The sequence below is a fragment of the Prunus persica genome, chromosome G6 (genome assembly GCF_000346465.2).
Source record: "Prunus persica cultivar Lovell chromosome G6, Prunus_persica_NCBIv2, whole genome shotgun sequence".
NCBI lineage: Eukaryota > Viridiplantae > Streptophyta > Magnoliopsida > Rosales > Rosaceae > Prunus > Prunus persica.
The window spans coordinates 21,477,810-21,501,992 of NC_034014.1; the positions used below are offsets into that span (position 1 = coordinate 21,477,810).

Below are 24,183 nucleotides of genomic sequence, written 5' to 3' on the forward strand. Positions count from 1 at the left end.
TTCCATTAATTCTAAAGAAGAGTTCCTACTTAATTTTAAGGTGCCAAACCATGCTCCCCGTTAATATATGCTCCTCATTACTACTGCCTCAGGTATGCTCCTCGTTACTAGTGCCTCAGGTGGATCAACAAACAATTGGCTCTTCAAGATCTCTGATTTGATAATTGGAAGCATTCAGATCTTAGGTTATTTGTGTAAGAATTATATATTCGCAGAAAAAATTGGCTAATTTGAGATATTTTTAGTTAAACTGTTATCTACACTCCAATAGAGAGATAAAGAACATAGCCCCAAAAAGGATTCTTGCAAACAATAGAATAAGATGCAAAACAATAAACACAACCATTGCAAACATACAGTGAGCAAAGTCAATTCTCATAAAGAAATTAGATATAAAAAATTCTTAAAATTCAACCTATATTAATATTTGAAATTGTAAACAAGATCTGTAAACGAGATCAGTTATCAATACTGTCCTCTCACAAAAGATTGTTTTTCAAACTATTGAATTGGTGGAACTGGAATCCTTGATTGGAACAAACCAAACCAAATTCCCAATCCCAAATCAGCAAACTTTTCCATTTATTCTCTCTTCAAACTTCAAACACAAATCGACTGATAGCAGAGTGAGAGTTTGTGTGAGGGACAGATTGTGAAAGTAGCAATTTACAAGTGGCACTATGAGACTTCATGCACGTATATGTAAAGATGATGTGCCAACAGGTTTGGTGCTGAGCTGACGCATCGGGTGAGCAAAGGGCAGAGAGGGAATCTTTCTTTGCTGACCAGAAAATTTTCTTGCAAAAGTACACGGTAATCTTCACAGTGCCTTTAAAATCTCTTGTATTCTTTATAAAAAGCTTGACTCCTTCAAAATGAGGTGCTCGTTCTAAAAATAAATGGAATTTTGTCATTTATTAATTTTTTTTTCTAAAATAAATGCTGCTCTTTTCATTTCTATTTTATTTTCCCATCTACCGTATTTTTCCACCTACAATATTAATTTGAAACAACACAATCTTATCTTTCCACTTATCATTATTTCTAAAATATGCTTTAATTAGATTCACTATTATACCCAATATAGGAGCCCAAATTATTTTTAAAAAAAACCCTATATAAAATAGACTTTATAACACACCCAAAACCCATTTAAAATATAACAAAAAGGCTTTTAACTTCTTTTAAATTATAAAACTACCATTGATTTCTTAAAACAAACTCAACTCCAAAACTTCATAAAAAGCCCAACACTCAATGGGACATCGAAGTCATTTAATAATCAAAATTAAATCCAATTGGGCCAGCTATCGTTTTTTGGGTTTGTTTATAGAAATTAAATGATGTAGGGTTTATCTATAATATTAGTGCTAAGAATGGGTATATGACTAAATATCTCTTATTTTTTAAACCTTTAATTATTAATTCAAGCATTTTCTATTTCCTAAAATAATTTTATTTGATAAAAGTTCAGTAGTGGAAGTGAAGGTGGTGGTGAAAGAGATAAAGGTGAAGGTGGCAGTGATAGTGGAAGTGGTTGTGGGTGGTGATGAAGCTAGAGGCGGTGGTTGTGGTAGTGATGGTGGTGGAGATGGTGGTTGTAGAGGTGAAAGTGGTAGCGGTGGCGGCGTGGTGGTGTAGGTGGAGGTGGAGGTGGAGGTGGTAGAGTTGCATGTGGAGGTGGATGTAGTGTCACTTAAAAACAATTATGATGGTATTTTGGGAATTAAAATAATTCATTAAAGACTTATCTCTGCTTCTTTTGAAAGTAGCTTTGAAAAGCAACCAAGAGCTTACTTTTAAAAGCTGCTGTCAAAAGGCCACTACTTTAAAAATAATCGAGATATTTTATTTTCACCAAACACCTTAAATTGCTTAACTTTAAAGTGAAGCAGGTTTTTGGCAATTAAAAGCAATCCTAAACGAGGCCTTACACTTTCTTCTTTTTTTCTTTTTTTCTTTTTGTCAAATGGTAAAATAGGTGGGTTACGCGAGTTTAGGTTTTTGGATTAAATCCTTAGAAGTCATTTTACAAAGGGATAAATTTGTCTTTAAATTTTTTAAGATTAGATGGGTAAGAAAATATGACAGGTAAGTGAAAATAGCAACACTCTTCTAAAATTCTTATAACTTTTTTTGTTTGTTTTAGAATTTCGTAAGTGTCAAAATCTTATTTGCTTTGAGGAGAGTCAAACTTTACTCTTATTTTTCTCTTGACTTATCATGAAAGTAAATACTCTTTCCCCCACAAGAATTAATATTATATATGCCTAAAAAATGTTTAGGTTCGTGACGAGCCTGTAAACTGAGGACAAAAGCTTTATAGGGGAGAATTGACAACAAAAAAAACTTTAGGGGAGAATTGACCAAAAAATAAAAACCTTTACAAAGGAATAAATTTGTCTTTAAATTTTTTAAGATTAGATGGGTAAGGAAATATGACAGGTAAGTGGAAATAGCAACATTCTTCTAAAATTCTTATAACTTTTTTTTTTTTTGGTTTTTGAATTTCGTAAGTGTCAAAATCTTATTTGCTTTGAGGAGAGTCAAACTTTACTCTTATTTTTCTCTTGACTTATCATGAAAGTAAATGCTCTTTCCCCCACAAGAATTATTATATATGCCTAAAAAATGTTTAGGTTCGTGACTAGCCTGTAAACTGAGGACAAAAGTTTTATGAGGAGAATTGACAACAAAAATAACTTTAGGGGAGAATTGACCAAAAAATAATAATAATAATCTTTAGGAGTTGTTTGTTATGCATGACTGTCTTGGCATGGACTAAGCTTAAATACTGTCATGGATTGACTTGGCTTGGACTAAACTTAATAAGGCTTGTCCAGCGTTTGGTATAATGCTGGACTAGGATTGGGACTTGAATAAAAATATGTTTATTTAATTAATTAAAAAAATTAAAAAACTAATAAAAATAATTTTTTATTTAACCCAAACCCACACTCACCCAAAACCATCAACAAGCAGCCACTGGATCTCTGCAAGGGAAGTGAGAGTTCCCCAAAAATTATTACCACTTTTTCTCTCCCTCTCTCTCAATTTTGGTTCTTCCATTCCATGGCGATTTCAGATTCGCCGAGGCATTACTGGCACTAGCACGAGCCCTCGCACGGACTCATATCCATGGGATTCGCTCGGCGATTGGGTCCGAGCTCGACGACACTACATTGTGTTCTGGAGTCGTTGTCGATCAAGAACTCGGCTGATTTGACGGATATGGGGAGTAGAAGGATGAGCATCCTCAATTTTGATTTCAATAAGTGAATGATGATGATGATGTTAATGGTAAAGCCAGTGTGTTGAATCGGAATGGGGATGATGGTGATTACATGACTTGAATTGAGTGGCTGAGTATGAGCTAGCACAAAATGCAAGGGATTTTTTTTTTTAAAACTTCTCCTGAAAATGCATAGGATTGTTCAATCCTCTCTTTTTGCACGGGATTAACTAACACCTTCTAAGGAGGTGTTTTTAGTGGGCCCCACATTAATAATTCCTGCTTAGAATTAGAATTAGGTGAACTAAACGTGGGCCTAATTTTAATCTAATCCAATCCAAGCTTGAGAGGTGTACCGAACGAGGCCTTAGGGGAGAGTTCGTATATGGTGCAGGTTTCATAGGTGAAAATTGGTACTTAGGTGACGAGGGATAAATTTAAAAGATATTCAACCAAGAACGCAACAAACTTCACACACTTTAGACCTTGACCAAATACTCTTATGACTAGTCAACTGTTATACATGAATTATACCAAACAATAAAATACACAGAGCATGCCAAGATGTACCTGCATGAAATGACCCGCCCCGAATTTCCCAAAACCAGAGGCGAATCCTGTGGAATTCTTGACATCCCCCTGATGTCGGGCTCACTTACTAAGGATCGAGACTTTCTGCCGAAATTTTGGCAGAGTCTCCCCTGTAAATTGAACATTTCCCAAAATTACAACCTGCATAAAACACAATTTAGTATTCCCAACGGGCAGCGTGCATAATATAATTTCATGCTACCAAGCATGCTAGCAAATCAATTCATGCTTTAAACAAGGCAAACGATAAATTCAAATATAAATTTATGACTACTAAATTTCAACATACAACATCTAACTTTTTCAATTTCAACATACGAGGTTTGAACCTCCTAACACAATCACATCTATGTCCGCGGCTGCACCTAATGACCTTAGGCTGCCTACGTATCCTCACTGAGGGATCAAGTCACACATAGTTCTTCCATAAAACCCAATTCCACACATAAGCAATACCTTATTTCATTTCTCTGTATTTCACATAATCTTCCCATACGCCGGTACTACCAATACCACGTATGGGGCCTGTCAACACGCCGGATAACCTACGCCACATGCGACCATACCATACTATCACAATATCTCCTCATACGCCGGTACAACCAACGCCACGTATGGGGTCTGTCTCAACGTCGGATAACCTACGCCAAGCGAGACCTGCACATCATATCACATATCTCCCCATACGCCGATACAACCAACGCCACGTATGGGGTCTGTCGACACGCCGGATAACCTACGCCACGTGCGACCTCAACATATTATCACAATATCTCCCCATACGCCGGTACAACCAACGCCACGTATGGGGTCTGTCTCAACGCCGGATAACCTACGCCACGCGAGACTTGCATATCATATCACATATCTCCCCATATGCCGGTACAACCAACGCCACGTATGGGTTCTGTCGACACGCCGGATAACCTACGCCACGTGCGACCTCAACATATTATCACATAATCTCCCCATATGCCAATACTACCAATGCCACATATGGGGCCTGTCCGCACGCCGGATAACCTACGCCACGTGGGACCTAACTTTCATAGGGTGGTATTTGTAGAGTAACTAAAATCCTGGGAGGTGCCTAAGGTAGTGTGTATAGCACTTCAAACTGACATTCTAGACTTCTTTTTTACCTTTACAAACGTATATAAATATATAATTTACTTCTAATATTGTGTAAGCCTCAACAATAGTGTAGCACCCGATAATCCCCCTAGAAAGGTGAGATTACTCCGGGAGACTCACGGTCAACCAAGGGTTAAACTACCCTACCCCTGGTCAAACGGGCCTGCGGGGCCCATGACCTCCCAATTCCGATCCGAAAGTTCCTATGGGTTCTACAAGGTATAGGACACTAGTCCTACAAGTTTGGTCCAGATCGGACGGTCAGATCGCTCACGATCGCACAATCTGACGATTAATATAAAACATAAACTTTATATTTATAAATCGGAACATCCGGGGCTCCGATTCACAATCCGTGAAATCTTACATGATCCTAGAAATACCTAGATTAACATATATTAAATTTAAGACCATCCAACGGTCCTAACCTATCGAACTCGGATAACGCGCAATATGCGATATCCGTTCGATAGCCAAACGACGTCCGAATTGAGATCCGCGAAATCCTTCACACTCGTGACAACCTAAGGATCTCATCAAGACATAGTGCGACTTCACTATCCTCTCCCACGTGCCGCCACACGCGTCGGCAGCGTTGGGTGTCCAAAGCGATTACGCATCGCCGGAAAATCTCAAAATCACGGCTCCAAACTCCTACCCTAGGTATACACCCTATTTGGAGTCACTTTTGTTCTTGGACCTACCCCCAAAAACTGACCAGAAGTGGCCGGAATCGCGATCCCAAAATCGGCCGAATTTCAATTCGAAAATCGAATTGCCTACACTAAGAATCGATCCAATCCTACCCAACAGGCAGCTCGGGCATGAAGAAGGGATGAATTTCCATACCTTGATCGCCAGAAATGGCGGCTGGAGGAAGGAGATCGGAGCCGGCGAAGTTCGAGCGAAAATCGGGCGAAAATCGCCTTTTTTCAGCGGCTGGAGCGGCGGCCAATGTCGGGGGAGGGCCAGGTCGTGATGCCGAGGCCGAGCCGGTCCTTTTGGCACCGGTCCCGTCCAAAGCCGCGGCCGGTGGCCGGAGAGACAGGAGAGAGAAAGAGACCGACGGGGAGAGAGAGAGAGAGCACGGGGGAGGGAGAGAGAGAGAGAGAGAGAAAAAAAAATCTGATTTTTATAAAAATCCCATTTCGAAGTAATTACGATTGTGCCACTAGGTTTCTTTTGACCATATCTCTCTCGTTACAACTGCGATTCGAGCCCACTACGTGTCTATGAACTCGTCTCAGTACGACCTATCCAAAAATACTTGCCACTGCCCCAAACTCTCTCTGGATAAGAAAATGACCAAAATGCCCTTATCTCAAGGGTAAATTTGTAATTTCCCTTAAATAATTTATATAAGGGGTTTAATTTGGAGTCGGGGTGTTACACTGCAAGCTTAGAGAATTACTAGTGACAACCTAGGCACTCAGAAGGACCCATCAATTTAGGCATCCCCTGTGCTAGCAACAACTATGGTGAAAGTGTGTGAAGACAACATAATCAAGCAAACACCAAACAGCAGAAAAAGATGACTAGTCAACCGCACAAATTTAGATGACTAGTCAACTATCAAGAACACAAACCCAGAAAATTTACAGAGATGGAAACCAGAAATTGTTCACCCAGAAACCCACCATTGGGAAAAACTGGGGGTCATCAACCGACCAGGCAATCCACTAAGCAAAAAGATTCTTACAAAGAACACTAGCAAGCTCAAGAAATTCTTAGGTCTATTTAGGAAGATGAGCTATACCTCCTTTGTGCAATCTTCTTCTCCAACTTAGCAAAGCTTGAAGCTCAGTTCTTCATGGCAATGGCAGCTCCTTCTCCAGCTCTTTCATCACATGGCACTAGCTTGCAAGCTCTAACTCAGACAGAAATGAAATTTGGATTCATGGAGAAAATGACAATTTCTTCAAGAAACCATACTCTCGAAGAAATCAATCTTGAATCTGACCTAGATATATATGATAGAGTGTTTGATCTAGCAAGAGGAAGTTTTCATATTTCAAATGCAGTTTTCAAAAAGAAATCATTTGGAAAACTCAAAGATGAAAAATATGAAGGTTACTCTTGAAGAAGAAGAAGTGAAAGTTTGCTATGAAACTTTCCAAAACTTGTCCCCCAAAGTGACGGCTGCCCAAAGAGGAATTCTTTGGTATTTACACACAAAAGTTCCTTAGGTCAGAAAGACACATGGTAGCAGAGAGAGAAAGGAGAATATGACAAAAAAGTTAGTTATCTAGCTGGAAATCCTATAGAGCAAGGATGATTAATCATACGAGAAACAGATGACTAGTCATCATTTTATGAAATCAATTTAATGCAATGTGATGCAATGCACAATTTACCTTTGCCAATTTGCTTCAACCTCTATAGGATAGTTGTTAGTTAAGAACACCTAGAGAAGCTATTCTCAATCTAAACTTGAGCTTGATAAATAACAATAGAAATTCTATTACAAAGTTGTCAAGGAAATCCAAAAGAAAAACTCAAAATGCATACATTAACAATAGGGCCATAAGACTTCTGCTTATGTTTTATTTAGGTTTATTCAGGATGTATGATGCTTCACATGTTAGTATCTTATTTTATTTATGAATATGTTTATTGGGACTTACAAATGGTCTAGAAATTGGTTAGAAACCTATGCATATTTTAGGGTTCTGGTTCATAACCAAATTAGAATTCTTTTGATATTGTTCGCTTGAGGATTGTTCAGGATTTTTTTTCCCTCAGTTTCGGATTGCTGGGCCATGCCATGTTCATGCATTTTTACATGAGTATAATAAGGCCACCAAAATCAATGCGAACCAGAGAAGTCATTCTATAATGAGGGTCTAAGGGTTTTAGATTTGGCTTTATCTCTTAATCATTGCATTAAACTAACTTTATTTATATGATTCAACAACTAAAAAGATAGGGCTGTTGTAAATGTGGAGCCCAAATGCCTATAAATAGGGCTTCTCCATTTGTAACAAAACACACATAAGAAGAGAAAAACTTCTCTCTCTCTCCATCTAAATTCTCTCTCAATTTCCTCTCCAATTTCTCTCTTGATTTATAACACGTTATCAGCACGATTTATCTCTAAAATACCAGCTGGGAAATTCGATCAAAACACTCTGCTTCATGCTTTTCTGTGCATCAATATAGCTTCTGTGTCACTCTCTATAGCTTCAAGCCATAGCCAGAACCACAGAGCAAAAGCCATCGGTTTGCAAACATTTCTTTTGCAAACTCAAAAGAAAGCTATTAGTTTACTGAAGCTCTCAGTTCATATCAGCAGACAGGGTTTGCATCAAAAAGTGCTGCTCCACTGCTTCAAAATAAATCCCACAGAAAAAGAAAAAGCCCAGAACCCAAAAGAAAAAAATAAAAAAAAAAAAAAGGATTTCTCGGTCTCTGTCTCTCTGTCTCCTCCGCTCTTCAGCCTTTAGCCACGGTTGGAGATTATAAAACAGCAGCAGCAGCAGCAGCAGCTACCACATGAAGCTGAAGCAGCCCTTTGGTGTTCATCAACACACCCAAAGCCAACGACTCTTGCAGACATGGTTGAAAGCTCTGCAACGTCTAGCTCCAGAAGCAGCAGCGGCAGCAGCAGCTACCACATGAAGCTGAAGCAGCCCTTTGGTGTTCATCAACACACCCAAAACCAACGTCGCCTCCGATGAGAACCCAGCAACCACCTCCTCGCCGTAGAGCTCGACGACTGCCTTTGCCTGCATTTTGATGGTGGTGGTGCTTTCTTCTTATTCTTGGGCTCCGTCACCATCATCCTCTCCGCCGACGCCGAGCTCCGCTCGAATCCGAACGAGTGCGACCGCTTCAGGACGAAATCTCCGCCGTTGATCCGATAATCCTTCCAGTGACAGGCGTGTTCTTGCCTCGCATATACACCAACCCTGCTCCTGAGCCTCGCAAGAAAACAGTTTTCCCAACTGTTCTGCTCCCAGCCAAGGTAGTTCAAGCCCTCAACTTGAACTTTGAGGACTGGTATTTCATGGTCCAAACCCTTCAAAGAACCCTGTGTCTGGGGCTAAGAGGGGCTTCTCTGAGACCATTGATCTCAAACTGAACCCTCAGTCCAAGGAAGATCTGAACGACAACGTCAAAAAAAAAAAAAAAAAAAAAAAAAAAAAAAAAAAGAGAAAGTTGTGGGTTGGCCACCAGTGCGATCATACCTGGAGGTTACTGGCGAGATGGTTGCACCAAATGAGGGGATGCCAAAATGATGAGATTCTCACCATCTTTTTTACTTATTATTATTCTATATTATTTAATATTAATATTAATGCATGTGCTAATGGCAGGTCAAATGAAAATACAGTGACAAGCATGATGCCTTCCACAAACGATAATAATATTATCTGCTACACTATTTGATCGTGGTGTTGATGAGAACTCACCAATAATTGCCTTTACTTTATCGCAAATTTACTATTATTAAAAGTATGATGTGGAATTAACCCTCATACTTTATGAATTTACTTTACTGCACATTTACTTTTACTTAAAGTATGATGAGGAATTACATACTTTATGAATTTACTTTACCGCACATTTACTTTTACTTAAAGTATGATGAGGAATTAACCCTCATACTTTATGAATTTACTTTACCGCACATTTACTTTTAGTATGATGAGGAATTAACCCTCATACTTTATGAATTTACTTTACCGCACATTTACTTTTACTTAAAGTATGATGAGGAATTAACCCTCATACTTTATGAATTTACTTTACCGCACATTTACTTTTATTTAAAGTGTGGTGCGGGTTTATCGTCCATACCAGTAATTTATTTTATGGATTAAATGTGCTGTATGATGAGTTTTTACAGTATGCATATCAGGACCAGAAGTTCCTTGATCCTCATCATACAATTACATCAGGACTTGAAGATCCTTGATGATGATGTTAATATGAGAGCTGGCAGTCTCTCCGGTACTATATTTGTAAACATGTGATTGGACTTGAGGGTCCTTGATCCCTGACATGTAAATAAGGACCTGGGGTTCCTTAATGATGTAACAGTATCGTATTGTTTCATAATGCCGTACACATGGATGATAACTGTACTGGCAAATGTACTGTCCACATGAATAGATACGTATTCATGACTTGATGAATAGTACCGGATATATGAATAGTGACGTATACATAAATATTAACCATTTTGGGTAAACCGTCACTATATTCAAAAAGGGAACCTGCAGTTCCTTCAACTCATGAATAAGCAATTAAATGAGATGCCAGAAGTTCCTCAAGATATGGACAATTATGTAAGGACTTGAAGTCCAGAAATATGTACAGAAAATTGTAAAAATGTTCATACCATGAGAATATGTAATTTTGGCTTGAGGTTCAAAATCTAACAATGTTGAGAATCTGAAGTTCCAACAATTAAATGGACAACTCTTGAGGTATTATTGCAAATTGTGGTACGCCACATATCTCTTTGGCATAAGAGAATGATGAATTGAGGCTCCCCACATATTTTGTTATATCTGGGCCGGAAGCTCATGAACCCAAATATATGAGATATTAACGTGGCTTTTACTCAATTCATATTTCATGACCATTTTGAAAAGGGCAAATAAATTCTGAGTTTTGTGTTTAGCCCAGGCCAAAAGTTCCGGGCTTCCATACATTGAAATATGAAATTTGGGAGAGTTAATATGGTTATTTGAACCTATAAGGCACAAGGTTCCAAACCGTCATTTTGAAAAGACGTAAAAACCACAGGTGCAAATTTTAAGAATGTGCGCAATTATTATAACAGGAAAGGAGCAAGTTGTAACACAGTTGCTCCAATCAAGTTTTGCAAAGGCCATATCTATAGGAGGAAATATGGCTACGGTTTCCAGGATCCCAATATTATCTCAGATCCCCATATTATCTTTTTCTTTCCCAGATTCCAAAACTTCACGTGGCCTCCATTAAATGTCTGTCGGCACTTTCGGCGTTTTCAAAGTATTATTTTCGTCAAAAGCCGATCTTGCTTTGCGGATTTCACGGAGCTACTTTTTCAAAAGTACCCCGAGAATCTCGCAATTTTCCTATGATTAATTTGAAATTCACCGGTTCTACCTATTCATTGTATTTGTGTATAAATGTGTTACTAACGAAATTTTCTTTGCAGAAGACATCCAGTTTTCTCCATACCTAGTGATGCGATATCTACTTGTTTTTCTTATCAGTGAGCACTTAATATGCCCGAGAACCAAGGCTATCTCTGATCACCCATTCAGGAAGCGAGACTATCCCTGATCACGTTTCCGCTACATCAGGAAACTGTGAAGGCGATCTTATGCTCTAATCTCCGGAAGTCCTTCTAGACTAGGAGATATGAGAGCTTATTGTCTGCTCCCACCAGCTTCCTTCCCTGATTGCTTACCTTCCCTTTTTGCATTTTTTCTCTTTCTGTAACTCTCTGAGGATTATTTGTTTTTGACAGAGAAAAGAGTTGTGATATTACTCTTGCAGGATATAACTACATCATCAAGCGCTACATTTACTGGGCCGATACAAGCTTGAATGATACTTGAGAAAAGTTTCTCCCACCTAAGGATGTAAGCAATACTTGTGTTATTTTATGCTTATATACTCATTTGATATTTTATCTTGAAAGGTAGCCAAATGGGAAGATAAGTCCGTTCCAACAGAATGGCTTGTATGTATCCATGAATTATTAATACAAATTTTACAGATTGTAAGTTGGATACATTGATAATACACTGCACAGATTAAAGTCCCATAAGAACAGAATATGGGTATAGCAGTGATCAATATGATGCACGCCTGTTGCGTAGCAAATGATATGGATTGAAGTCCCGAAAGGACAATCCTTTGACATGTCAATATTGATATTATGCACGCCTAATGCGTAGCAAATTATATGGGTTAAAGTCCCATAATATGGGTTAAAGTCCCAGAAATTAATTGACATGTATGTATTAATCTGTGGCATGCCTGCAGCATGACAGATATATGGGTGCACGCCTGTTGCGTAGCAAATGATATGGATTGAAGTCCCGAAAGGACAATCCTTTGACATGTCAATATTGATATTATGCACGCCTAATGCGTAGCAAATTATATGGGTTAAAGCCCCATAATATGGGTTAAAGTCCCAGAAATTAATTGACATGTATGTATTAATCTGTGGCATGCCTGCAGCATGACAGATATATGGGTTCTAAATGTTCCAACTCTCTAAATAGAGATTATCCACGCCCTACTGTAAAATAACGCTCCATTGGAGGTTATAACCCACATTCTCACATAATAAAAGCCCCATGAAGTGGCTTGGGTACCCAAAAGCAAAGAAATGCTTATAATTGATGCATGCGCATGCACATGAGAATGGTGGGATCATGAATTGATGAATGACAATTTTTAATTTTGGAGTAGCTACTCAAATCATCAATGGGCTGTGTTGATTGGAACCACGTTCAATTATTAAATGTCGACAATATCATTGGCCAAAATGGAACGAGGTAATTCCATTATAAATGAGAATGAACGTGAAAGAACAAACCCATAATACGAACCCCAAAATTTGTTAATACTGAAAGTTATACTTGGGTGTTCGGAATAAAAGGGAATATACCTACTTTGTATGACACACTGTTTCTGGCAGAAACAAGGAATGTTGGGTTTTCTCCATATTTACAGATTCAATTGTGCCCCCCCCCCCTTATTACACAATTACGGAGACCAACATATTATCTTTAAGGGTTATTAAATGCACGGAGCATATCGCCAGAAGCGATTCCCTAAAGATGTATAAATAGCTGGGTTAAAGCTATATAATGTGTCATAAAGCTTAATCCCTTTTAGACAAAATCCGTTGAGAGGATTGATATTGCATAAAGCAAGTCCCTAAAGGACATGTGCTTGAAGCACAAAATTTGTACTCAATATTAATATGCATAAATTACCTCAGTGAGTACATTGATTATAATGTGATTGCAACACATTAAAGCTTCTGCAGAATTCATGAAATATTTGTCTCGATCGAGCATTATACCAACGAGATTCTTGCTTATACTAAGAGAGTCTTATCTGTTGGTCCTTAAATGTTTTTTCCGGAAGTATACTAGACCAGATAAAGCTCAGCTCCACACTGTACTCTTTTTCCTTCATCCAGGTTTTTATCCCATTGGGTTTTTCCTGGTAAGGTTTTAACGAGGCAGTGTCGCTCAAGGGTTTAGGGTATACTATGAAAATTTTTATGGTCGCTTACTGGACAAAAGCTAGTCCTAAATTTTTCAGGGGGAGATATTCACAAAGGGGGAGCATGGTTTTAATAAAGACCTCCATACACTGTACTATTTTTCCTTCATCCAGGTTTTTATCCCACTGGGTTTTTCCTGGTAAGGTTTTAACGAGGCAGTGTCGCTCAAAATTGACTCACAGAAGCAGTGTCAACTACGATGGTCAGAAAGGTGATCAACAACATGACTTAAAGATATTTTGCCAAGCATCAGGGGGAGCGTGCTATCAATACAGATCTTCAAAACACTGTACTCTTTTTCCTTCGTCCAGGTTTTTATCCCACTGGGTTTTTCCTAGCAAGGTTTTAATGAGGCAGTGTCGCACGTGCGTCAATATACATGGAATTTTATGTTACACACTATTATGTACTCTTTTTTCCTTTGACTAGTTTTTGTCCCACTGGGTTTTTACTGGCAAGGTTTTTAACGAGACATATTCTGTATCATTTGTGGTCTCCAAGGGGGAGTGTTGTAAATGTGGAGCCCAAATGCCTATAAATAGGGCTTCTCCATTTGTAACAAAACACACATAAGAAGAGAAAAACTTCTCTCTCTCTCCATCTAAATTCTCTCTCAATTTCCTCTCCAATTTCTCTCTTGATTTATAACAAGGGCATATAAAACCATCAATATAGAATTCTACTATTTAACACATGCAAGTTTCATGGTCAAATAAATAAAGAGCCTTGTATTTGTAAGGCCGAAAACCTTGTTTGTATTTGTTTGTCTAGAACACTAAAATAATGAAGTAAAGAAATAAAGAGTAGAGGGGCGACTGATGAATAAGAATAGCTAGAAAATAAAAAAACACAAAAGCAAAAAACAAAAGTTGTCTGGGAAGATTAAAAAATGAAACAAAAAAGTTGTCAAGCAACATTAAAAAAATAGGATGATTGAGAGAAATCATGCCCTGGCTTAAATTTGTGAGACCACTGGTTTATTATGCCCTCGCTTAAACTGCAAGATTGTACATAGCACAAACCAAAACCTCATACGAAAAATTTAATACTGAAACAAGCAAATTAATCAAAACAATATTCATCTGATGTGATAAAACCAAAACAGATGATAGCAAACCTCAAACAATCGCGGCTACAAAAAACATAATTTAAATTTCGATATCCTCCCTGCCATAATAAGGGATGCAAAACTTAAGAGCTAGGCTTCAATGTGTTTCCAATGTCAATGACAAAGCGATATCTAACGTCTGTTTTAGCAAGACGCTCCATTGCAGTGTTCACATAATCAATAGGGATAACTTCAATATCAGCTGTAACGTTGTGCTTGGCCGCAAAATCAATCATCTCTTGTGTCTCCTTCATACCACCAACGCAACTACCAGCTACTATCTTCCTTCCTAGTAAATTTCAGAATAAATATAAATAGTTAGGTTAATTAATGGAGAAAAAGAGCCAAAAATATGTACATATATACTTAAACGCAATGAGACATTGAAGGGAGTTTCATCATATGCTTACCCATCAGCAGAGGAAAAACCGGAAGCTCGGGACGCTTCTCCGGTGCACCAACCATAACAAGCTTTCCATGAGACTTTAACAAATCAATGTAAGGTAAGAGAGGATGGTTTGCAGAGACTGTATCAATAATACCATCCATCGTGCCCATGGCAGCCTATGCATAATGAAGCAAAAATTTAAAAACTTGTCAGGTCATCTACTATTTTCTTTGTACGGTCTCAACTGATCATGTATTGTAATGAATCGTACGGTCTCACCTGCATCTGATCTTCATCACGACTGACCAAAAACAAGTCAGCATGAAGATGTTTAATAGCTTCCTCCTCCTTTCCAGGGGAGGTACTGATCACAGTAACCTTAACCCCCATAGCCTTGGCAAATTTCACAGCCACATGGCCTAGACCACCAAGGCCAGCGACACCTACATGCATACCGGGTTTGTCAAGTCCGAAATATCTCAAAGGGCTGTAAGTTGTAATCCCAGCGCATAGAAGAGGAGCAGCTCCATCAAGAGGTAGGTTATCTGGAATATTGACAACGAAGTGCTCATCAGCCACCATGATATCTGAGTAGCCTCCATACGTAGTCGTTCCGTCATGGTACTTGCCACCAAATGTGGGTATCCATCTGGGGCAGTAGTTCTCAAGGTTGTTTGCACAATTATCACAAGAATGGCAAGATCCCACCATGCATCCAACACCAACCTTGTCTCCAACTTTGAATTTTTCTACTTTGCTCCCTACCTCTGTCACGACACCAACAATCTCATGCCTGCATTGCCCAATTTATTAAAGTTCGCATTTTTTATTGATTAAAATGGATGTCATAATCCAAATTCATAACTTTTCAAATTGTTACTAAAATTTGTTTTTGAATTGATAAAATAAGTTCTCTCAATAAACATAATTTCTTCCTTGCATTTCATGCTTACCCAGGAACGAGAGGATAGGTGGAAGCACCCCATTCAGTGGACTCCAATTCATTCTTGATTAGGTGAAGGTCGGAATGACATATCCCACAGTATGCGACTTTGAATGTCACGTCTTTCTCTCCCGTTTCCCTGCCACCCAAATCAACTAATTAATTTCTCCAACATACTCAAAAACTGAGACTTGCTTTTAAGTAGAGGAACAAACTTTCTGTTGCTCCTAACTTATGAACAACTTAAATAGAAATGAATTTATTTTTTGATTTAATAGATTTATGTATATAATATTTCATCAGAAACTAGTAGAGACAAATACTTAGTTACATAATTCCACGACGAATAAAACGATAAATTGAATAAGAATTGGATAAAGGACATGATTGATAATGTACCTTCTTGAGAAATTGAAGGGAGAGAGAACACCTGATGAATCTCTGGCGGCCCATCCAAAGGCCTTCTTGGGGTGTTCTTGTTCTGTTGACATTTTCTCTCTAATAAGCAAATAATATTTGCAGGCACCGAGTAATAGTACTCTGAATTAGTATGAGAGTCTGAGGGAGTGCATGCATGATATGTAGCAGGGGGATTTGGTGAAGGCTGACGTACTGGGTGAGCCAATTTGAGGTCTCTTTCGAATGAACTAAATTTTGTTGGCTGACCAGACAACTTCCTCGGATAAAAGTACACTGATGATGTCGTCACAATGCGTAACAGCTTACCTACAGATGTTTTGGTTGATAATTAATTTTGGTGTCGTTATCACGGAAAGCGGAATACATTGACAATAACCATGCCTATATGCCTATGCGGGTGTGCTTGGTCAACAAGTATCTGCTCCTGCTAGAAAATGCCGTTTATACCATGCCCCACACATCTATCCATTCTCTCCAAATAATTATTTAAAATAAAGGAGCAATAATCACACTTTTAGGTCCTGTTTGGTTCACGGAATGGATTTGAAGGGAAATCATTTCCCATGTCATTTCCCAAGGAATGAGAATGAAAGATTCATTTCCCACGTTTGGTAATGTCGGGAAAGTAACCTGGAGATTTCACTTTGTTTCCTTTCCCATGTTTATTTTGAGTATGAATGGAAAACAAAGTTTGTATAATTTTCCAATTATACCATATTAAATCAAATAAGAAAGAATGTCTTTAATGATACGTTGTAATTATAAATTGTTCATAGGGACAAAATAGTCATGAAAATTGTGCATTGAATGTTGGCTCATTTTCCCAAACTTTCCCATGATGAGAGAAAACAAAACCCAAGTTAAGAGGAGGGCTTCACTTTCTCCCTACTTTCTCATGTGTCAAACAACCATTTTTCATACCTGGACTTACCAAATATGGGAAAGCAATTGAATTCTCATTCCCAAGCCTCCTTTCCCATTAACCAAACGGGGCCTTGTAGTAACCAAATTAACTTTGGTGACATGGGAAGGTTGGCTATGAACTCCTCACCATTATTGGTGACATTCAAATTGAATATAATAAATATAAAATTAAAAAGTAATATAATATAATGTATCCCACACAAAGTGTACTCAACTAAAAGCATTCATAATTGGCTTCCTAAACCACCCCCTTAGACAAATTTTAGGGAGGAAATGTAAAAATGCAACTTCAACCATGCTCCCTATCCACCTCTTAAAATAGGGAGTCTTCTAGGAGCTCTTAAATCTGAGGAGAGAGAAATGACTCCTAATGACTCCCTATAATTTAATGTTGGTTTATTTAATGAGTATTTCAAACCATTATTTAATGCTAATTATTTTTTTATTTTATTTTTTAATAAACATAGACCAATCAAAAAAGAGTTATAGCATTTGAACCAGCACGCGCTGACGTCAGCGCGACGCCAGCTCCAACGGGAATAAGCCACGTGTCGCCTCCCCAGCCCTCCGATCAGCATCTCCGAATCCATCCTATGGCTGAGGCTTTTTTGGGCAATAAAAATATGAAAAAAAATCGTAAATTTTTTTAAACAATTCTAAAAAATTCTGATATTTTTTTTCTATAAATACCTATCAATACCCTTCACTTTCAACACCAATCCTCATACATTTCATTATACTTCTACTATTATTCACTCTTTGCTCAACATTTTCCTCTTTTTCATCTAGTATTTTGATTTCATATTTTTATGGCTTCTTCTATCGAAACCGGAGAGGCTTGGAGCACCATGGAAGATGTTTCCTTGTGTGAGGCTTGGCTCCAAATTTGTCATTGTCTCGTGTCCGGCAATGAGATGAAATTTTTTCATATGTGGAAAAAAATTCATGCCGAATTTTGTGAAAAAATTCCGGGGTCTACTCGTACGGAGATGGCATTATCCAGTAGGTGAAAAATTCTCAATAAAAAGTTGGGAAAATGGAGAGCTGCCCTAGCAAAAGCGATGGACAACTATAGAAGCAAGGAAAATCGTACTAACGAGGTAAGTATTTTATAATTTTTGTTTTATTAAGTTTAATCTCCTAATATATATATATTTTGTTAATATTTGTTAATATTTCTTGCATTTTAAATATTTTGTTCATATTTCTTGCATTATCAATATTTTGTTAATATTTTTTGCAATTTAAATATTTTGTTCATATTTCTTGCATTTTCAATATTTTATTAATATTTCTTGCATTTTCAATATGTTGTTAATATTTCTTGCATTTCCACTTGTTTCTTAATTTTCTTGCACTTCTAATTTATTTGTAAGGTTAATTGCATTTTCATTATTAATTTTTTTGTTACTTATATATCCAATATATTTTAAATATTTATTGCATTTCTATTTTTTTGTTAAATAGATGATTCAAGCACAAATGTGGTTCGGTGCAACCGGGGGTGGCAAAAAAAGTTTCAACCATCATGAATGTTGGGAGGTGGTGAAATATTGCAAACGCTTCATAATTATTCTGACGGGTCCGGAGGTTGTGTTAAACGAGACGCCACTCCGTGATTCAATGACAACGGATTCACCTCTCGATTCTCCTATGAGTCAAGACTCACCCATCGAAAAGGACCCGAGGCTCATTGGCCGAAAGGCCGCGAAGGCAAAGAAAGCGGGTAAATCAAGCATGACTTTATTGAACAAATGAGGTTGCATTCTAAATCGCCTTCGAAAATCAACATCAGAGTACAAAGAAGTTGGGATAAAATAATCTTCCAAAAGATTCTTACCCTGAGAATGCCTATGTATTTCCACATTCCGGCGGCGGCCGACTTGTGAACCACGGCGGCGACCTTGGTTCTCTTCATCTTCCAAAGCCACTGCTATGAGAACTTGTTCATCGATTTGTCTCTGCAACTCATTGATTTCATCTGCTCTACGGTTTCTCTCATTTGTTTCTCGCTCTTGCCTCTCCAAGCATCTCCTGAATTCTTCCATTTAGAATGAATGAAGTATGAAATCTAAACTCTGAGAAATGAAAATATAGAAAGATGTGGTGTGAGAGGTATGAGCTGAGCCTCTGGTTTTATAGAAAATTTTGGCAAGATAGACATGCCACGTGGCTTGATTTGATTGGATGAAAATCTTATCTGAAATTTGAAATTCATCCGAAATTTGAACCCAAATTTATATGAATTTTGAATTTTGAAATTCATCCGAAATTTGAACCCAAATTTATTTGAATTTTGAATTTTGAAATTCATTCGAAATTTGAACCCAAAAATTTATCTGAAATTTGAATTTTGAAATTCATCCGAAATTTGATTCCAAAAATCTTATCCGAAAATTTTATCCGATTATGAATAGTCTTGACACGTAGGAACCCGGAAATCTTATCTGAAAATATTATCCAAATTAATTATTTTCATTAAAAAAGTTGTGAAAAAAAATAAAAAAATGAATAGTAATTGCCCTTAGCTATGACAATGGGTGAAAACACAAAATACTATTTGCAAGGGCAACCACTATTCACATGAATAGTGGTTGCCGTAACTCCTCCCTTACCATGACTAAAGACAAATGAGTGAAATTGCTCTTAGTGTTGCGCTTGGATTACGTATGGGGTGATCGAATGGAAGCTCAAAAACAGTATTTTCAGAATTCATCTCACTTTGGTTGACTAGTCAACTTGTCTTTAATTTTAGAGTGATGTGGTCCCAGTCCCAATGCGTAAGAGTTTACCTCCCCATAATTTTGGTTGTTTTATGTGCTTCCACAATATATTTATCTGCTTCCACTAAGAAAATTACATGTGGTTGCAACTTGCAGCATACTAAATGAATCTTGCATAAAGTTATTGGTATCTCTCTGAATAAATATAAAAGAGTGAATGAATGATTACGAGTGGCCTGGCCATTAAGTTAGTATTCTTGGTGGAGTGGTTACACGATGCCAAAGAACAGAAGCACCTAATAAAGTTAAGGTCCTGGCCATTAACCCTAAATTTAAAATTTGTATCACCTTTAGCATCTCCACCTTTGACTGATCAGCAAGCCAAGCCACCACATGCCAATATATTCACATATGCTTATAATATGGACAGCTCCTCCATTCAAAGACTGTTTTTATTAATAATTTTTTTATCAGTAATATTGTAGGAGGGGGGGTTTTTCACACACACTGTTAAGATGTCATGGTTATTTAAACATGAGACCATTGCCCTGCAAGTCAAGACTCTTTCCTTTAGGCTACCCGTTGGCTCATTCAAAGGCTTAGTCATTAGGCTTTCAGGTCCTTTAATCTATTTTCCTCACATGTATATACAATATTCTTCAAGTAACCAGTTAGTAAGTTAATATAGCAGTAAGCACTCGTTCAACTTACTCTTTAGTATAATTTTTTATGATGAAAATTGTTCCTTTTTTAGGTCCTCATTCAAATATTAGTCCTTAAAAAATTTCATTCAATTCAGATGTTTTTTAGCCATTAAATTGCTATCATGAATATTACTTATTTATTGAAAATATTATAGTCGGTTTAATCCTCGTATTTGTTGTTGTTGATATAAGTCCTTTGACTTTTCTACCAACTAGGATTACATTTTTTTTTTGTATTTTCTAATGTAGAGCTATTATTATTATTATTATTATTAATAAAAAATTATCTAGTCGTTCTTATTATGCCCATGAAGTATAAATCGTGTAGAAATTAATTTATAAGACCATAAATACGTTATTTTATTATTATTTTAATATAGGGATATAAATAGGTTAAAAAACCCCATAATTTTGGGACAATTTATTATTTTGGAGATACAACAAAATAGCAATTTTTTATTTTTGTTCATCCTATGATAGCGGTATATTATACACTTGTAGCCCATCCAATGGCCTTCTTAGGGTGTTCTTCCTCTAGAGATTTCGCCATTTTCTCTCTTCTAAGTATTTTCTTTCTCATTAGTTATTATTTTTTTCTGATAATGTATATTAACTAATTATATATATACATATACAGAGAGAGAGAGAGAGAGAGAGAGAGAGAGAGAGAGAGAGAGAGAGAGAGAGAGAGAGAGAGAGAGAGAGAGAGAGAGAGAGAGAGAGAGAGAGAGAGAGAGAGAGAGAGAGAGAGAGAGAGAGAGAGAGAGAGAGTGTGTGTGTGTGTGTATGTGTGTAGCAGCTAGCAATTGTGACGTGCTAGTCTTTCGGGAGTTTTTGCTTAGATAAATCCAACTTCCTTGGCTTCTTCTTAGTCTGAATCCAACTTTTTGGGTGGCATATAGCTTTCCTGGGAAAATACACTAATGTCATTACAATATTTTGTTTGAGGTTACCTCTGTAATTGTGATTGATGATTTTAAAGAAATTAAACATTTTAATTTACATATATGTTTTAACAAAAAAAACATTTGACTGCTTACAAAACAAATTTTGATACTTTCACTGAATTATTTATACATACAAACCAAACAAGTGTTCCGCTTTAAGCACTAATTTAAGTTATAATCCTCATTCACATTATTATACTAGCGCATTTCATTTTCTTGGAAAGGTATACTTATTCGTCATGCTTTTCATGTATGGACTGAAATGACATTTTCTTGATAAGCTGAGGTACAATTCAGGGATTTCTCAAATAAGGTCTCATTAAAATAAAAAACAGTAAAAAAAAAACTAAATTTTATTTTTACATGCCCAAAATAAAACAATGCTACTTTTTGGCCCCTCCTCCGCTTTTTTTTTTTTTTTTTTCTTTCTGTATGTGAATCAACGAGTGAAAGTTATTATGTCTCAGCGCAAATAGAAAAGATAAGAAAGACAAAGGTCATTACAAAAATACAACGAAGGTAGCATGACTAAAAGATTACGAAGCCTAGAAATGGAGCAATACAAATACAGAAAGGTCCAAATTCCACTTGTGCAACTGAATAGTCAATGTTGCTAGTTTTTACGGAGTTATCATGTCTGTGCCTCCGCATTAATTCATGAAGCTCCCCTAATATCGCTTGGATATAAAAATAAATAAATAAATAAAAGCATACAGAGACATAAAATATATTTATATTTTTAAAATTAAATGATGAAGGTGAAAGCAGTTGTGCTTGTTTCCATCTAAATTAAGAGCGAAAGGCTTAATTAGGACCACTAGATTGAATGGAGCCAGACAATATTAATGCCCATTTGGCATTGCTTATCGTTCCTTTCAAGATGCATGCTAGTTTAAAAAATTGGAGTCATTAATGTGCTAGAAATCAAGGAGTATCAATAAGAAATCAGGGAGTTTATAACATACTTTAAAATAAATTAAATACAAAACATGAAGGTAGATGGCATATATTGTAATTTAGTTAATAAAAATAGAGGATATATATCTTACCAGTTTAGGTTTTAGTTAGATGGTTAAAATTATGTGAGTTTATGTCTAAGATATAAAAGTTGTAAAGATATCTATATGAAGAACCCAAAATGGCACAGTGCAACAAAAAGCCTGAGCACACAAAAATGACAAAAAGCCAAGATAATTTTATTCAAATAAAGAAGGGTACATAAGCTTGAAATTGGAAATGACGATCTAGTGTAGTAGGGGAGGAGCCCCCATACTTAGCCAACTTAAGGATCTTAGATAATACTTTTAATAATTAATAATATTATGGAATAGGGTCGAAAGAAAATCAACATAAGCAATGGCAATGATGACGGTTGCCTAATAGTTTGCAGATTCCTCCTTTCTCACAATCTGAAGTGCAAAATGTCCAGCATTTTCCACCGTTTGGGTTGTCATCCGCACCAGGGACACAATTTCCAAGTTCAGGATGATCAGTACAACACTTAGACCCTTCAACAGTTGCAATCTTCCAAACTGAAATTAAGGAAAAAAAAAAGGACAATTAATTAATTCGCCAAAAAAATTATAGTCTTATTATGAAATGAACCAAAAATTGAAAAACTAAAAGCCTCTTGAACAAACTCTGCAATATATAAAATTATATTACAAAATATTTACAAGAAAAACAAGTGTAGACATGAGTTTACGAGCTTGAACAAACTCTAGATTCTTAGTTTAAAAGTAATTAAAATTGATCCAATTTGGGTTTTCTATTGACTCATACATTGATATGATCAACGAAAAAGGAAAAAAAACCCTAATAGCTTGCATGCATGGACATCTGTTTGACCATATATATAGGAGATTGTAAATACTTAATTCAAAAGCCTAACTAACAGGAAAAAAAAAAATATATATATATATATATATATATGATTGAAGATCATTGAAACAAACCATTGGTGGTTGACAAGAGCACCAAAATGAGGACGAAACAAGGGATTGTAAACTTAGCCATCGTTTTTAACTAGAATTCACTTCACTTGTTCTGCTAAAAAGTTGAGACGATGTGCAATTTATATAGAGAGTTAAAATATATAGTCATAAATATATAATTACGTTCAAAATATATATGGTATTTTTTGGCAAATAGTGGGATTTTTGTCTGGAAATGGGAAATTAAAAAAATTGTTTGCGGGTGGAAATGAGGCAATATCTACAATACCTAGTTTAATCAGATATGTTTGGCTTTTGATCTTTCATACCTAATACTGACCCAACATAAATAGAAATAAATCCAATAAAGATCCCAGGTGGTTGAGAAGATGGGTTCAGAGGCCTATATTCTTTTGCAATATTCTAGGCCCATATATGTCAACTCCAACATTGAGATTTTTATTCAAGTAAAGAAGGGTATAGATGCTTCAAAGCGAAATTCTATAGTGACTAATGATAAGAAGAACATGAGTTTACGCACTTCACTTCTTCTGCCAAAAAAGTTGTGGCGATGTGCGGTTTATATGGAGAGTCGAAACAGTAAAATATAAAATATATATGGTCTTTTTAGGGAATTAGTTGACCTTAATTACGTTGTTACAAATGCTACCAATATATAAAGCTACGTTAACTATTGAAACGTTTGAGAATTAACCCAGTCTTAATCTTTTATGGGGTTTTTATCATTATTTTGAAATCAATTATCTTTCCTTTTCAAGATGCATGCTAGTTATTCCTGGTATGATACTTTCTTTTTAAAAAATTGGAGTCATTAATGTGCTAGAAATCAGGGAGTATCAATAAGAAATCAAGGAGTTTATGACATG

The 24,183-nt window shown here is 36.6% G+C and overlaps 1 protein-coding gene across 1 annotated transcript; it reads right to left on the reverse strand.

The window, feature by feature from the left end:
- On the reverse strand, nucleotides 13,734–16,135 carry LOC18773263 (probable mannitol dehydrogenase). The gene is made up of 5 exons (XM_007206480.2): nucleotides 16,044–16,135; nucleotides 15,655–15,783; nucleotides 14,981–15,494; nucleotides 14,724–14,877; nucleotides 13,734–14,602 (listed from the first exon to the last, which is right to left on the reverse strand). The coding sequence occupies exons 1-5, from the start codon at nucleotides 16,133–16,135 to the stop codon at nucleotides 14,397–14,399; spliced, it is 1,095 nt and encodes a 364-aa protein (XP_007206542.1). The 3' UTR covers nucleotides 13,734–14,396.

Bases quoted from the DNA above. Each gene is read 5' to 3' on its own strand.
- LOC18773263 (XM_007206480.2), bottom strand. From the start codon at position 16,135: ATGTCAACAGAACAAGAACACCCCAAGAAGGCCTTTGGATGGGCCGCC. The intron at 15,784-16,043 runs GTACATTATCAA...TTTGGGTGGCAG, and splicing joins CCCTTCAATTTCTCAAGAAG to GGAAACGGGAGAGAAAGACG. The intron at 14,603-14,723 runs GTAAGCATATGA...GAAATTTACTAG, and splicing joins GGTTTTTCCTCTGCTGATGG to GAAGGAAGATAGTAGCTGGT.